General features: G+C 43.1%; 1 protein-coding gene across 16 annotated transcripts in view; it reads left to right on the top strand.

Moving 5' to 3' along the window:
• The first annotated feature begins 917 nt into the window (after positions 1–917).
• birc6 (baculoviral IAP repeat containing 6) overlaps positions 918–16,275 on the top strand; it is a 156,419-nt gene continuing 141,061 nt past the window's right edge. For 14 of the 16 annotated variants that reach the window (XM_029752879.1, XM_029752880.1, XM_029752887.1 and 11 more), the window contains exons 1-6: positions 918–1,587; positions 7,417–7,598; positions 10,475–10,612; positions 15,130–15,323; positions 15,499–15,619; positions 15,900–15,982. In XM_029752879.1, coding sequence (XP_029608739.1) covers positions 1,377–1,587; positions 7,417–7,598; positions 10,475–10,612; positions 15,130–15,323; positions 15,499–15,619; positions 15,900–15,982 — 929 coding nt within the window. In that variant the 5' untranslated portion in view covers positions 918–1,376. The remainder of the gene's footprint in view (positions 1,588–7,416; positions 7,599–10,474; positions 10,613–15,129; positions 15,324–15,498; positions 15,620–15,899; positions 15,983–16,275) is intronic. The other 2 variants (XM_029752893.1, XM_029752882.1) reach the window with 1 other exon arrangement.

Raw genomic sequence — 16,275 nt, 5'->3', positions numbered from 1 at the left:
CATTCTGGCCTCACAATGGCAGTCAAGCACCCACGCTAACTGGCTATCGTTGGCTAGCTTGCCAGCTACTTCCAGACAGAAAGGAGAGAACACCTCACTGACTATTTTAATCGCCCTAGCAGAGCTGGTTAGGCAGTTTTCATGTTATCCTGAGCGTTGGTGACTGTAACTGTGATGCTGGCAATCATTTTTTTGCTGATGTTTACTGACACCGGCCATATTCAACAGGTGTTGAGAGTTCGTAAGTGAATTAGTTATTACTCAGACAAGAGTGCTCTGAAATCGGAGTAGATAGCCAGAGCGAATTTACGAAAGCACCCGAATGTCCATTGAGAACGCACAATCACTATACCACTTAGCTAAGAATGACAAGAATAATCAAGTCAATAAACATTGGGTAGTTAGATAGCATATAGTTAATATACTGACAAGTTTGATGTATTATTAGCCAACTAAAGTTAGGTAGCTAGCTAACATACCGCTGTAATGATATGCAATGTGGTTCGTAAGGATAGTGTAGCTAACAAACTTCAGGCAACATAACGTGTAAGGTAAGCCAAAAGTGCTGTAGAATGAGATATAATTGATATTGATGTTCCGCTGTGTAGATGTGAGGCCAAATGTAAGATCAGAGCTGTTTTGATAGATGTGTGGCAGACGAGATTGGACTATGAGCCCTCGGGATGGGGGAGCATCTACTAGAAGTTAGTAGGGCTCTTTTTTATTTTCTCAGAAGTACTGAGTTAGGTAGGAGGATTTAGAAATGTGTAACTGATGTAAACCGTGATTGACCACTCCACCATAGTAGGTGGCAGCATGCATCTTTCACGTTTGTTTGCGAACCGCCATTGTATAGAAGAAGAAGGCCCACAGTACAGTAGGTGGCGGTAATGCACCATAATGTTGGATGCCGATAAACCCCACCGAAGACGAAGAAGGCTGCCTCTATTCTAGTCTGAGCGCAAACATACTGTCTTTCTGTCTGTGGGAGTCACAACAAACACAATTTACAGTGGGGTAATTGTAACATTAATAAACAGATGTCATCCAAAGATATTATCTGTCTGGATTCTGGAGTCAACTCAAGAACATCAACATCGCAGTGCCCTTTCTGGTATCGCGTGATGGTCAAGCACTACGCTTGTTCCGTTTACCTGACGTCCATCTGACAGAGAGCGACGCTCGGCTCGTAGCTTTCTCAGTACTGATGGTGAATAGCTACTGCTGTGGTAACGGGCGGAGGAGCAGAAGCCGCAGAAGAGTCAGCAGTAGTAGAGGAGCGGTAGTTTGGAATTCAGCTTTTACACGTATTAATCTTACTCGTATCAACGGAGCTCCCTAAAAACACATAGAAGGGAAGGGAAAATTTAAGAAAGATGGCGGCCGCGGCCTCGCCGGGCTCCTGCTCGTCCACCTCCTCAGACTGGATTGTACTGAGAGACGGTTGCCGTCGTTGCGACGAGGAGGGCCTGAGAAGCCTTTCCTACCACCCGGCCCTTAACGCTATCCTGGCGGTTACTAGCCGGGGGAGTATCAAAGTCATCGACGGCACATCAGGGGCCATTCTCCAAGCCTCGGCCTTGCATGGTAAGTCAGGGCCCAGGGGCTAAGTAGCTGTTTTAACTAACGTTAGGTAGTTAGCTAATGTTAAATTATTTTGACAATCACATCAGTTAACCTGGGGTTGGTTAGCTAGCCGTAGTTAGCAAATTAAATAACGTTAGAACGTGAATTCTGACGTTTAGCTAAAGTACGGATTCACAGAACAATTTGTTAGATCCGATTCCTAACAATAACTTGCATAACCAAGTAGCTAGCTAGCTAGCTACCTTACTTTCTACCTACATTAGACTAGAGTTACATCAAAGATACTGGCAGTGGCAAACTAGCTCCTAGCTGTGGTTAACTACAGTAGATAGCTACATGTCTTGACAATTGCTGCCAAGACAGTTAAATACCTAGTTTGTTAATTAGTTATCTAACTGGCAAACTGAATTTACGCCAGTGTTAACGATGTATTAGGAAAACATCTCATCAGCTAGATGGCTAAGCTAGCGAACCCGCTAACAGTATCTAACATTTAATGTCAACATTCAATCATTCCTTATTAATAAACCGCATATTGTAGTGCGATTTAACTAATTGACGTTATTGCGTTAGTCAAGTAACTTCCGTACTGTATATCCATCACAACATTACGCCATGTTTGGGTAACATGTAGTTAGCTAGCAAACGAGATACTCAGTGTCTTGTTTCACATATGAATATTACACTCAGTGGTAGCTAGCGAACTAATTGTGATGACACGAGTAACTAGTAGCTAATAACGTTAGTCAAGTAGCTAAGCTGTCAAGTTCATCGATGATCACCCAGCCGTGAGCATGTGGTGTCGCAGTAAATGTTCTTAACAAGCGTGTTAGCAATAAACGTTCTGCAACAAACGAGTTATCTAGCTAGCTCTAGTTGGTTATGACGTGTTGTTGCTATTCGTACTAGTACTAGGCAGAAAGAGAAAGTATGCAATGGCTCTTGGCAATCTAGCTAGCTAATAGTGTTGTAGCTCACAGTAGCTGTACAATTTTGGAAGGAAATGGTAGAAGATAGTGAACCTAAACCCACTCGGATTTCATTTTGACAGTTTATATTTGACGATGCCAAACAATGGAAATTATTGGTGTTTGTTCCACAACGTGACTCGCCATCTGTAGCTAAATTGAATCCAATGAGCAAAAACACCTGGGTGTATTTTGATGCCTTTCGTCTATAGTGCCTACTGTAGTGAACATACTACAGTAGTATCGTTAACTGCAAACTGAATCAATTTGCTGAACTGAAGCTCTTCTCCGTTTCATGACTTTGTGTTCACTTCAGTGTGTAATGTGCTGTAAAATCACTTCACTCAATGACTTCCCTCTTAGCATATGCACATAGCTATTTATTTATGAATCTATTTTAACTTTGCAGTTGGGACATCGCCCAGTTCTGAGTGGTTGTGTTTATGTCCTCATGTGTTTGGGTATGCAGTGTGCTGTACTGACTGTTTACATTGTGTGGGATGTTAATTAATGTATATGGTGTTGCCAAAGAAAGTTTCCATCCTGGATAGACAGTTATATTTTATTATATTACTCTTTTACTGGAGGTTAAAAAAGGACACATGCTAGCATGTGGGGCGGCAGGTAGCCTAGTGGTTAGAGCGTTGGGCCAGTAACCAGCAGGTAGACTGGCGGTTAGAGCGTTGGGCCAGTAACCAGCAGGTAGCCTGGCGGTTAGAGCGTTGGGCCAGTAACCAGCAGGTAGCCTGGCGGTTAGAGCGTTGGGCCGGTAACCAGCAGGTAGCCTGGCGGTTAGAGCGTTGGGCCGGTAACCAGCAGGTAGCCTGGCGGTTAGAGCGTTGGGCCGGTAACCAGCAGGTAGCCTGGCGGTTAGAGCGTTGGGCCGGTAACCAGCAGGTAGCCTGGCGGTTAGAGCGTTGGGCCGGTAACCAGCAGGTAGCCTGGCGGTTAGAGGGTTGGGCCGGTAACCAGCAGGTAGCCTGGCGGTTAGAGCGTTGGGCCGGTAACCAGCAGGTAGCCTGGCGGTTAGAGCGTTGGGCCGGTAACCAGCAGGTAGCCTGGCGGTTAGAGCGTTGGGTCGGTAACCAGCAGGTAGCCTGGCGGTTAGAGCGTTGGGCCGGTAACCAGCAGGTAGCCTGGCGGTTAGAGCGTTGGGCCGGTAACCAGCAGGTAGCCTGGCGGTTAGAGCGTTGGGCCGGTAACCAGCAGGTAGCCTGGCGGTTAGAGCGTTGGGCCGGTAACCAGCAGGTAGCCTGGCGGTTAGAGCGTTGGGCCGGTAACCAGCAGGTAGCCTGGCGGTTAGAGCGTTGAGCCGGTAACCAGCAGGTAGCCTGGCGGTTAGAGCGTTGGGCCGGTAACCAGCAGGTAGCCTGGCGGTTAGAGCGTTGGGCCAGTAACCAGCAGGTAGCCTGGCGGTTAGAGCGTTGGGCCAGTAACTGAAAGGTTGTTGGATTGATTCCCTGAGCTGACAAGTTAAAAATCTGTCGTTCTGACCCTGAACAAAGCAGTTAACCCACTGTTCCTAGGCGGTCATTGTAAATAAGAATTTGTTCTTAACTGACTTACCTATATATATATATATATATATATATATATATATATATATATATATATATATATATATATATATATATATATATATATACACATTTTTACATTTAACCTTTATTTAACCGGCTGTCAAAGACATGTACCTGAGTCTACTTGTTAGTTGAGCCAAATATTAGAACAAAGAATAACATATTTGTGACTATTAAGCTGTTGGTGGACTGGTATGTTTTTAGTCTTATCGACCAAGCAATCGACCAGTCGACTAAATGGGGTCAGCCCTAATTTGCACTGAGGGTAATTGGTATGTGATGATGAATTCCATTATGAAAGTTAATTTAATCTAACTTTAACAGCCACATTTTCATCTAGGTGGCCCTAAAAGTCATATTGTCACCCAGTATAGTTATTACATTGCATTTAGCCTGTAGCCTATATTTTGGCATGTTATGCACCACTGGCATGGACAAATCTTCAGACTTGTTCATTGCTATCAGAACTAAAGAGCGGTCTGTTTTTATTTCATCTGCTGAATAGACTACAGGCTATTGGTCCCAGAGATGACAGACAGCAGTAGCATTTATTATCAAAGAAAATGACACAGCAGTGCAGGTGTGACAAATTTGTCTTCTCTAGAAATGAGGCATTATATTATTATTCCTTGCACTGCTATTTGGCTCAACTAACAAGTAGACTCGGGGGACAAGGGAGGCCCTTTTCCTGGTACAAGTCTTTGACAGCCGGTTCTCTTTAGCTGCCAACTATGCAGCATCTGTTAACACACTGGGTTGTTGACAGTAAATAATGTGACTGACAACACAGAGCAGTTCAGAGATATGCTACAAGTGAATTTGAGTTGTAGGCAACATGCAGTTTTCCAATTTGATAATGTTTGTCCTGTAGACTGCTCCTTGGCAGAGGACAGAATTGGATGACGACCAAAGATATAGCCTATCTAGCAAACTTCAAGGCTCAAAGTGCGACCATTTTGCTCACATATGTGCCTAACATTTTTCTGTGCTACCTGGGAACAAGAAAGGGCGTTGAAAAACAATCGCCCACATTATAATTGATGCTACAATTACTTCACTGTACCACAGCCCCTGAGTGCCATGGAGAATACACTGAGCACAGATTCATAACCGCACCATAACTTGCACCATCGCTACAAAGAAAATGGCTTGTTAGCTCAAATATTTTTCATTGTGCTCTTAAATTTCTTTGTGCGCTCCTACATTTTTCAACTTAGGCGCACGTGCTCCTTGTAAAATAAAAAAAATCAGCGTACAGCCCTGGCTGAAAATGGATGTCTTGACTTTGGGTCATATGGCTTGGGTGCAAGACAAGCTGTCGGTTTTGACTAGCAGAAGTTAATTGGTAGCAGGTTAGGAGAACTTACACAGCAGGTTAGGTAAATTAACGGTGAAGGTTAGGAAAAGTTTTAGGGCTAGCAACATTTTTTCCCAGATGTGACTTTTATTTATTTAATTTTTTATTTCACCTTTATTTAACCAGGTGGGCTAGTTGAGAACAAGTTCTCATTTGCAATTGCGACCTGGCCAAGATAAAGCATAGCAATTCGACACAGAGTTACACATGGAATAAACAAAACATACAGTCAATAATACAGTAGAACAAAAGAAAACAAAATGAGGTAAGTTAAGGCAATAAATAGGCCATGGTGGCGAAGTAATTACAATATAGCAATTAAACACTGGAATGGTAGATGTGCAGAAGATGAATGTGCAAGTAGAGATACTGGGGTGCAAAGGAGCAAGATGAATAAAATAAATACAGTATGGGGATGAGGTAGGTAGATGGGCTGTTTACAGATGGGCTATGTACAGGTGCAGTGATCTGTGAGCTGCTCTGACAGCTGGTGCTTAAAGCTAGTGAGGGAGATATGAGTCTCCAGCTTCAGAGATGTTTGCAGTTCGTTCCAGTCATTGGCAGCAGAGAACTGGAAGGAAAGACGACCAAAGGAGGAATTGGCTTTGGTGGTGACCAGTGAGATATACCTGCTGGAGCGTGTGCTACTATGGTGACCAGTGAGCTGAGATAAGGCGGGGCTCTACCTAGCAGAGACTTGTAGATAACCTGTAGCCAGTGGGTTTGGCGACGAGTATGAAGCGAGTGCCAACCAACGAGAGTGTACAGGTCGCAATGGTGGGTAGTGTATGGGGCTTTTGTGACAAAACGGATGGCGCTGTGATAGACTGCATCCAGTTTGTTGAGTAGTGTTGGAGGCTATTTTATAGATGACATCACCGAAGTCGAGGATCGGTAGGATGGTCAGTTTTACGAGGGTATGTTTGGCAGCATGAGTGAAGGATGCTTTGTTGCGATATAGGAAGCCGATTCTAGATTTAATTTTGGATTGGAGATGCTTAATGTGAGTCTGGAAGGAGAGTTTACAGTCTAAGCAGACACCCAGATATTTGTAGTTGTCCACATATTCTAAGTCAGAGCCGTTCAGAGTAGTGATGCTGGACGGGTGAGCAGGTGCGGGCAGTGATCGATTGAATAGCATGCATTTAGTTTTACTTGTATTTAAGAGCAGTTGGAGGCCACGGAAGGAGAGTTGTATGGCATTGAAGCTCGTCTGGAGGTTAGTTAACACAGTGTCCAAAGAGGGGCCAGAAGTATACAGAATGGCGTCGTCTGCGTAGAGGTGGCTCTAACATATCAATATTCAACCAAGCCTGCCCTGAGGACATTCTTGTTTTCTTCTAATGCGATTCTGCGCAAGACAAGTGTGCTCATCTGCCATAATCGACAGATTCATTGTCATGTAGTTGAATTATCCTGCCTAACACGAGCGTTTTACATTACAGCACGGAATGAAGTGGTAATAAAACAGTTAACGGCTATAGGTGTGTCTGAGGACAATGTTTTCATTGTAACTAACATTACAGTTTTAATAATAAATTATCCAATAGGGCAATACATTCATTTTTGAGGAGACTGTGTAATTGAAATATAAACACAAGTTATGTAAATTGTTTAGGCTTTACATGCATATGCAAAACATTTTTATTCCGAAGTGCAACAACACCTCGTAAGCCTCGATTGTTTCTTGATGCTGCATTATGCCAAACAATGAGGCATATCCATTTGTTTTCAGTCAGGATGCCCATGAGATTATTGTGACTAACTAGCAACTTGCAGTTTACCTCGTCAATATTTCAAAGACTAAATTCAAAGATTTAGGCTATTTTAGTATCTGATTTACATGATCGGACAGCAAAAGTCCAGCCAATGCTATGTCTTAGTGGCTAAACAACTCTAACACCCTGATGTTTGTGTTTCCTAGCTAAACCTGGAGGCCGTGTTAGGTGTCAGTACTTCCCTGCGGTAGACAAGGTCCTCTTCGTGGACGACTACGCAGTGGGCTGCAGAAAGGACTTGAACGGTATCCTGCTGCTGGACACAGCCCTGCAGGCCCCCGTGGCCAAACCAGAGGACGTGGTCCAGCTAGAGCTCCCTGTCACAGAGGTAAGAGAGCTAGCCAGTCAGCCACCGACACATGACACAAAACCCACTTCCACATGGAAGTGTGCTCATAGCACTCGCTAAAGTTGGCTTTTAAACCCATTGACATAGAATCGCTGACATGAATATGTTTACATACAATGGTATTACAGTACAACACACAATGAACAACAATTATTGATGCTCAAAAGTAGTTAGTGCTACTTTGGCTGATTGTGATCTTACCTTTTGTTTTTAATGTATCTATTTTTTACTGTTGTGAGTGCAAGTTAGGACACCGGTATCGATCGTTTGAATATGTCCCACTACTGCTAGCATTGTCTACCTTGCTCTAAAATCACACAAACCTGACGACAGGTCTGCTTAGTAATGTAGAAAAACTGGTCCACTGTGAGAGCGCACATGCTAACTGTGGAGAATCCACCACTCCCGTTAATTTGTCTTAATGAGTGTGACAATTCTTGGCCTGTGCAAGTACCTCAGACTTTCATGTAAATCATGCATCTCGTTAGGAGATTTGCAGAAAAATTGGAGTTACGAGTGCGACTCTAAAGTTAGGAATCGATCATTACGTCCCCAAAATAATGAATGAGGGCGTGCGTCTTTTTTTCACTGTCTTTATCTCTGGCCTGTCGTATCTTCAGGACCTGGTTACATAACATTTCTAAATTGAACTGTCTGAACACAGCGTTTCCCCCTCTGGTTAGTTTATATAGCCTACAGACAGGTGCAATTGGACCCATTGTGGTAGTCCAACCGTTTCATGAAAAGGCATGCACAGACAGACCACAATTTATACTTTAATTCAAAGCCTTGGTGTTTCTATTGCTGAGTTGCCAATGCATTGTAATTGTAGAATTTATTCATGTAGGCTACTATTAGGGACGTGAACGGCAGGTGAAGATTTTGTCCCGAAGACAAACGTTCATTAACGTTGTGAATTATGTGCATTTGCGACTCTCAACTCTCCCATGTTTCATGAGCTGAAAGAAAAGATTCTAGATATTTCCCATACGCACAAAAAGCTTATTTCTCTCAAATTTTGTGCACAAATTTGTTTACATCCGTCCTCACAACTGCAGACCACATGTAACCACGTCAGCCCGTAAATGGACTGGTGATTTTAAAGTAGGGATGTATATGTGTTTCAACCACGAGCTTTAGCGTTGGAATAATAGACATGTCTCGTTTATTTTGGGCTTTTTTGCCAGCTGCTATACTTTGCCATTTACAATAGGCTATTCATTATTCTAGGGGCCTACTTTGTATCAAGTTTAACAAAAGCCTGCCCACCAAGTTTAATCTTACAAATCAAAACACAGGGCAAAAGAAAACGCACGTCAAATGCGGCTAACTACTGGTTAAAAAGGGAATAATTGACTCTAATGCTGTTAACCTTATGCCTGAACTCTCATTATACAGGTAATAACACCCTGTTGAAACGGGAGTAAACGGTCAAGTGTTATTGAGACACGTTTCAGTAGCTGTGGGGCTCAAATGGCACTAGCAGCCTTTCATTTAAGGGGGGAAAAATGAACAAGTAGTCCTACCTAACGTAACAATGCTGTAACATAAGTAAGAACCCATATGCATCTTTCTAATTATTTGCCACGGATATGAGTAAAGAAATGATTGCAGTTGATACGGAGCCATGGTCAATGGTTTACTTGAGTTGCGAGGTCATTTCTTAAAGATTAAATTTCATTTAAACGCTCACACCCGTGAATTTGACCAGGCACTGGAAATTGTTTCCCTTTGCCTGATAAACACTGACCGACATTCTTTAATTATTTATTTATTTAAACAGTTTCTTGTCGTACCAGCCCATCAAAATTCACAGCGAGATGAGCCAGATCGTTGTAACCCTTGACTGTTGCAAACTCGTTGGTTTCAAAGCAAGGCTTACTTTACTTTATGACCTCTGTCTGTTTTATATATGCCCCATGTCTAAATCATTACAGGCTGCGCACAGACAGCAGGCCTATGTACTCAGACATCCCCTCGTCATTCCTCTGAGAGACTGATGATGTTTTAATCATCACACCACAGGCGCTTAGTAGATCTGAGCACACACAGCCTGTTTCCCAGGATTAGTTGCACCTCACAGCCAAGACCATGTTTTGTTCCTCATTGAAATGCTCTGAAGGTGTCCCAATATTGATATTGGCTGCATGCCGGTGCATGTGCTCCGATGTTTTACTGGAGGGGCAAGAGTTGCCTTATGTTATAATATTTAGTAAAATCGTTTTAGACGCCCTTTTTCCCGCCCAGTTGCACAGCTAATTTGCATTTGTTGACCCACCTGCTGAGTGGAGTATTTGTTTCCCCCTCCTTCCCAGTCCTTGCATTCATAGCTCAGTCTATGAATTTGACAGTGGATACATGGCATGGTCAGACTGGTTGAAATGATAACCTCTGTGGGTATGGCTGTGTGTACTTTGTGCTGCCAGTATTATTGATCTGCCCAGGCTGTTTCTCCTCTCCTGCAGCAGTCTGTTACTGGCCTGCCTGCTTTGTCCTCTCTGATCTGCCTATCTCTCCAAGGCTCTATCTAATGAGTATTGACCACATCTCCATGTCAGCTAGCAGTGGATAAGGCTGCATTAGAAGTTATTCAGGAAAATCAATCATATTACTAGCAAGCCTAGTGAGTTTTACAGGACAATGAGAACAATGTTTTTTAATGTAACATTTGGGAATGGTTTATGTCATTTGAGATCTGAATGGTGACTCATAGACTCTAATGAGTCAACAACTTCAACGACAATTGGCATACGACCTTGGGTAAAAAGGTCTTGGTTCCATCAGTGAACCCGTTATTGTGTCTCTACCCCTTGTACTATGGTATGAGTGTGGATCTCTGTGTGTGTTCCCTGCAGGCTCAGCAGATGCTCTCTGCCTGCCTGGAGAAGGTAGATGTGTCCAACACAGAGGGCTACGACATCTTCATCGCTCAACTCAAAGAAGGACTGAAGAATACCTCACACGAGACTGCAGCCAATCACAAAGTGGCCAAGGTGAGTCACACTCAGCGCTCTGGGAGGAGGCGAACCATGTCACAACTTGCCTACTAACCCATATTCATGTTGTGCTATTATGGTGTTTTCTGCTGCTGTTATGTCTTTCCACTGCAGATTGTCCAAATTGTCACAGATAATAGTGTTAGACAAATGCACCAAGCAGGTGTAGCAGTTCCCTTCAGTTGTCTAACATAACACATCTCTGTTTGTTCTGTGACACCGCAAGTCGTCAATCACCTGTCAGAGAGCATGCCAGAGGTTGAACAAGTTTATTCATTGACTGTGCAGCAGTGCAAACATTAGCCTTCCCTGTAGCTCAGTTGGTAGAGCATGGTGTTTGCAACGCCAGGGTTGTGGGTTCGATTCCCACGGGGGGCCAGCACAGAAAAAAAAAAAAAAGTATGAAATGTATGCATTCACCACTGTAAGTCGCTCTGGATAAGAGCGTCTGCTAAATGACTAAAATGTAATGTAAATGTACAAATTTGCTTTTGATTATTCAAAACTTGCCAGCTCTTATTAGTCGGGCTGACAGTCAGTTACTGTTATTCTGCTCGCAGCAGTCAGTGACTTACACGAAAGTGCATTAAGTTTAATGTATAGTGTGTGTAGCTCGTTGACACATTCTAATCGGTGCTAGGCTAGGGAACTGATAGAGCAGTGTCTGCTGCTGGGCCGGAGCTGTCATCTCCTGTGGCTGAGGTGTTGCTCCGATATAACAGCTCTAACGCCAGGGAATGCCAGTTCTTCAGCAGTGTGTAGCAAAGTCAAAGGAGACTAAAGAGGATGCGGTTTTAATTAAAATGTACTGAGGGATATAAATGGGAATGCTAATTTGAGGTATTTAGTCTAGGCCTATATGGTGTCTAGGGCTGTGACGGTCATGAAATTTTGGATGACGGTTATTGGCCAAATGAGCCATTGTGAGTGTAGCTTTTGGAGCAAAGTAGGAAGTAAAATAAGGAAGTTTACCTAGGGCTCTAAATTGACATGTTTCGTTGGTAGCACTGGCGCTCCCAATTAAAAAAAGAATCATACAAAATAAGCTAGCACCACATGAAATCTAATTGATTGAGATACAGCCTATATTGGGGTCTATATGAATTCTAGCTACTTTTTGTTGTGCCCGAGAAACACATTTGTTACACTGTAACTGCATTAGTTTATTATAAAAGCTAAAATGTTGATACAATTACTTGTCATTTAAATGAGGCATTTGTGGAATATTAGGTTTGTACATTGAGTAAAAGCACTATTTTGGTGAATTACACTGAATTTAAAAATAAATAAATCATAATGATCAGGATTGTGATGACAACATGCATTCATTACTATGATCATTGATCTCCTGAAGAAGATATCCCTGTTCCTTTCTTTCTGTGCCCCCAAATGTTTGGATATACTGGTAAAGTTAGCAGGTTGTTAGCTAGTTAGCCAAGGAGGTAACGTGACTGAACAAAGTGTAAACAAACGGTTAATGATGCACGAGTAGTTTTAGAATGGCTAATGAGATGGTTTAGGGATGTAAAAAGCGGCAATCCGACATTGGATCAAAATGTTGCCCCGGTGATATCGGTCAGATCTTGAAAAGCAAGCTGTGCACGCTGTAACGGTTGTGCAGCCATGACCCTAACAAATCTGCACTCGCTTGTTTCTCTAGGGCGCTCAGAAACGACTATCTGGGATATTTAGTTCATAGTCGCAAAGTGCTCCCAAAATCAAACTAGTCGCAGAGCCAAATATTTTCTTGCATATGTGACCAACTTGGTCGCACTTTAGTGCGCTGAGAGTACCCATCAATATGTTTTGTGATTTGTTGATTCAACTGACATTACTAAAAATCAATCCCAGTGCATGAGCCACATCAGTTATCATTTGAATGAAAATGATGCATTACCCTGAAAATGATTGAATCACAATACCAGGCAGCCATTGCGAGTGTACCCATGAGTTTACCAGTCAAATTGCCAGTGTCAGAGGTTCCTAGCCTTTTTTATTCCTTCTATTTTTATGCGACTCAACTGCGCGGGTGCCCGGCCGTCCTTCTGTTTGTTCCACACACAAAAAAACATTTAAACGTTCATGACGTTTTATTTTCATGACTGTCTTTATCCATAACTGTCAGTGACAAGTTTTTCGGTAATTGTGCCAGCCCTAATCGTGTGATTTGTAATTTGGTAGCCTTCTGCTTCCCTTGATATCGTGTTGCTCTGTGGATGGATAAAGTGCGGTTTTGGTTCTAGCAAAAACAGTGATTCATCAATCGGCTTATAATTCCCCCACACACTCCCAAACCAGTTTCCTTTATGTTCAGTGCAGGTCTAACAAAGAGGAAAAACTGTGGTTGTGTGACATTGCATTTGTCTCTTTGATTATGCGTACATGCGCTCTCTTTCAGTGCCGGTGAGATCCTGAGACCTGACTGCAGTCTGCGACAAAGAGCAGAAACTGCAGACCTCATCGGCATATTAATAGCCAGAGCAGGGGGACGAGCACCGCTTCTGTCCCAATGCCCGCTCTCCACTCTGTGTAATTGAACCTGGGCAAAAACAAATCAGAATGTCTATCTTAACATCATCCCCCACCTCCCTCGATGCATAGAGTTTGGCCAGAAAGCTATCGGTGTGTAATGTGAAAGCCAAGGCACTGGGAATTCCCCATTTACTCACCCCTTTACTTCCTCCTCCAGAATTTGATGTATCTCTCCTGGTATGTGCTGGGCTGCCAAGGGCTGAGGAAGCTGCCTTACCACTGCCTCTGTGGGCCTCCCTGCCAGTGTGCTTCTGCAGCAAACCATCATCCATTACACTGACTCCAATTGGAGTCCAATCTGCTAGTCACTGGCGGATGGTGAGGCTGGTCCAAGTTCAACATTAGCCTTTAAGACTCACCACGTGTGACACACTGAATGTCTAATATATATGTGTCCTGCCGGCCATAAAACGCCCACAAGAAAAGGATATTTGTTCTTATACAATTTTTTATAAATATCTTAGTTTATAAATCCACTTCCTCCTCACCATTGTCCTCTGCTTTACCCTGGTATATTGTTGTGTTCCTGCCATGCAGCGCAACACCCGCCCTTTGGCTATGCTCCAGAGATTTTTAAACACACCTCTATGTAGAGAGATTAAGCTCTCACTCACAAAGGATCTGGGTGACCTACTAGTTCAGTCTTATTTAACAGGGATGTGTGTGTCTTTATAAGATAATCTTGTTCTATAACCAGTGAGTTACCCCACACTAGGGTAAATGTTCCATTTCAAGAATAAATAACTTTTCTCCTGGGTAACCCGGTATTTCCCGCCAAAACAGGAAGTGTCGTTCTAAAGCATATAAAACCATCGGACAGAATCATGTGCCATTCTAAGGTGTATTATACATAAAATCTAACTTTCTTTTATTGCATTTATCATTTTTTTTACAAAATATGATGGTAATTCTAAAGCAATAGTCATGGATAATCTTGCAAGGTTTTGTTTTATGATAGTTAAGCAAATCAACACCTGACAAAGTAGAATGTTGGTCAAATACACTTAAGCTAGCATACATCGTATCCAAATATAGCCACGGCATAAAATGCATTTAAATGGCAACATAAACTTTGTGTTGACGCTGAAGAAGACACCCAGTAGGCTACGAGCTGAGAGGGGATCTGCGCAGCCCAGTGGAGGATGTGAGAAAGATTGCTCATAACTTTAGCCAGTCAGAGGTCAGTGATCACGTGCTACAGGGGTAGGCAACGTGAAGGAAGAGTGGGAAAGGGCTCAAGTTCAAATTGGAATGCAGCACACGTTTGGAACAGTCTGGCTGATATGGTAGATGTGTGTAGCGCAATACTGTTTGCAATAGCATGGTAGGAGAACCCGTTGCTCGCAGCAATTTCTGCGAGGAAACGAGAGTGGGTTTGGTAGGGAACTCTCTGAAATCTCGGTAACTCTGTTCCCACTATTAAACCCTACCCCAGACATGACTCTGTTTACTCAAGCACATTTTTTTTTAGCACTGGTTCCATAACTTCCATTGCTGAGAACCATGGCAGAAGAATCCGCTCCACTGGCCATCAGCGCCAATCAGCACTCTGTTACATCAAGATCACTTTGCTGTTGCACTATTTCATTTAGCGCCCAGTGATTTATCTTGGTATACAGTGACGTGCCTATATTGTGAATGTTTTTTATTGATTTTAGTTTTTTTCTCCCTTGTATTAAAAGAAATACACCAAGGCCTGATATTGGAAGTTTACCCAACGTCAAACCTCTCTTCCTTCTGAGCTCACAATCCTGTAACAATCAACTTATGTCCCAATAATGAATTTCCCTTTTCACTTTCCAACTGACCTCTCACAGAATTGCATACATTGTATAATATATAGGAAATGGGGCAAACCATGGTGGTTTAATTTTTATTTGTACCAGCAGGGATGGGACGCGGTATTACAAAAATTCCACTAGGCTCGCTGGACACTGCTATCTCCTTTTTCCCCCTAACACTGTCTGTCCCTCTCTCTCCAGTGGGCAACAGTGACATTTCATCTTCCACACCATGTGCTAAAGTTGGTCGCCAGTGCCATCGTGACTGAGCTGAAGAAGATCAACCAGAACGTCGCTGCCTTGTCTGTGGCCTCGTCCATCATGGACAGGCTCTCCTACCTCTTACCAAGTGCACGGCCTGAGCTGGGGGTGGGCCCAGGGCGCTCTGTAGACAGGTGAGCAGGACCTTAAACCATGACAAACCTCATAATGCACCAGAGGTGTTAAAATGACTCAAATAACCTCTTCTCGCCAATACCAATCAGATGTATTTCGGTCCTTTTGTTTTGCCTGTATTTCTTAATTGAAAAGGTGTTGTTGACAAGTTGACCCTTGCTGTCTGTCTTTCAGGTCATTGATGTACAGTGAGGCAAATAGGAGAGAAACGTTCATGTCGTGGCCCCATGCCGGGTACAGGTGGGCACAGCCTGACCCCATGGCCCAAGCAGGATTTTACCACCAGGTAGGCAGTGTAAGGACACCTCTTCTCCCATCATCTCTCCCTCTAATGCTTACATAGTGAAGAAAAATGTACATTTGATCCTCCAATTACATGTTTATCATGTTTGCATGCCGTTTGAGACCCAAGTTGCTGCATGGCACATTATTGCTGATGCAGTATAAAGAGGCATAATATTTCTGTACATAAAGTGTAAAAGATTAGCTGTTTCTTTTTATTGTGTATGGCTGAGCCTCATGATGCTTGGCTTGGAGTTCCTTCCTGTTGTGAAATTACTTTTCTCTCTCTGTAGCCTGCCTCCACCGGTGATGACAGGGCAATGTGTTTCACATGCAGTGTTTGCCTAGTGTGTTGGGAGCCCACTGATGAACCATGGTGAGTCACTCATTAGTGCTGAGCGATTAACCAACATTTCGTTACTTTTTGGGATTATAAAAGAACTTAGTGACCGGCGTCGGTTCAATTACTTGAATTCATTCATTTCGGGGTTGTTTTTGTTGTCCTAACGAGTCGTTTCTCTGGAGAGAAATCCAATAATTCACAAGGGAAATCAACTCTTGAGCTATGTGAGATGCTGGAGTTGTAGTTTTCATTAAACAAATATTCAGCCTAGTTCAGCGCAGAAAGGTGGTAATTAACTACAGTCACCATAATCCATTGCACCATTT

Source organism: Salmo trutta, chromosome 5 (genome assembly GCF_901001165.1).
Source record: "Salmo trutta chromosome 5, fSalTru1.1, whole genome shotgun sequence".
NCBI classification, from domain to species: Eukaryota; Metazoa; Chordata; class Actinopteri; order Salmoniformes; family Salmonidae; genus Salmo; species Salmo trutta.
The sequence above is the reverse complement of the archived record's forward strand: the minus strand, read 5'-3'. Positions and strand labels throughout refer to the sequence as shown.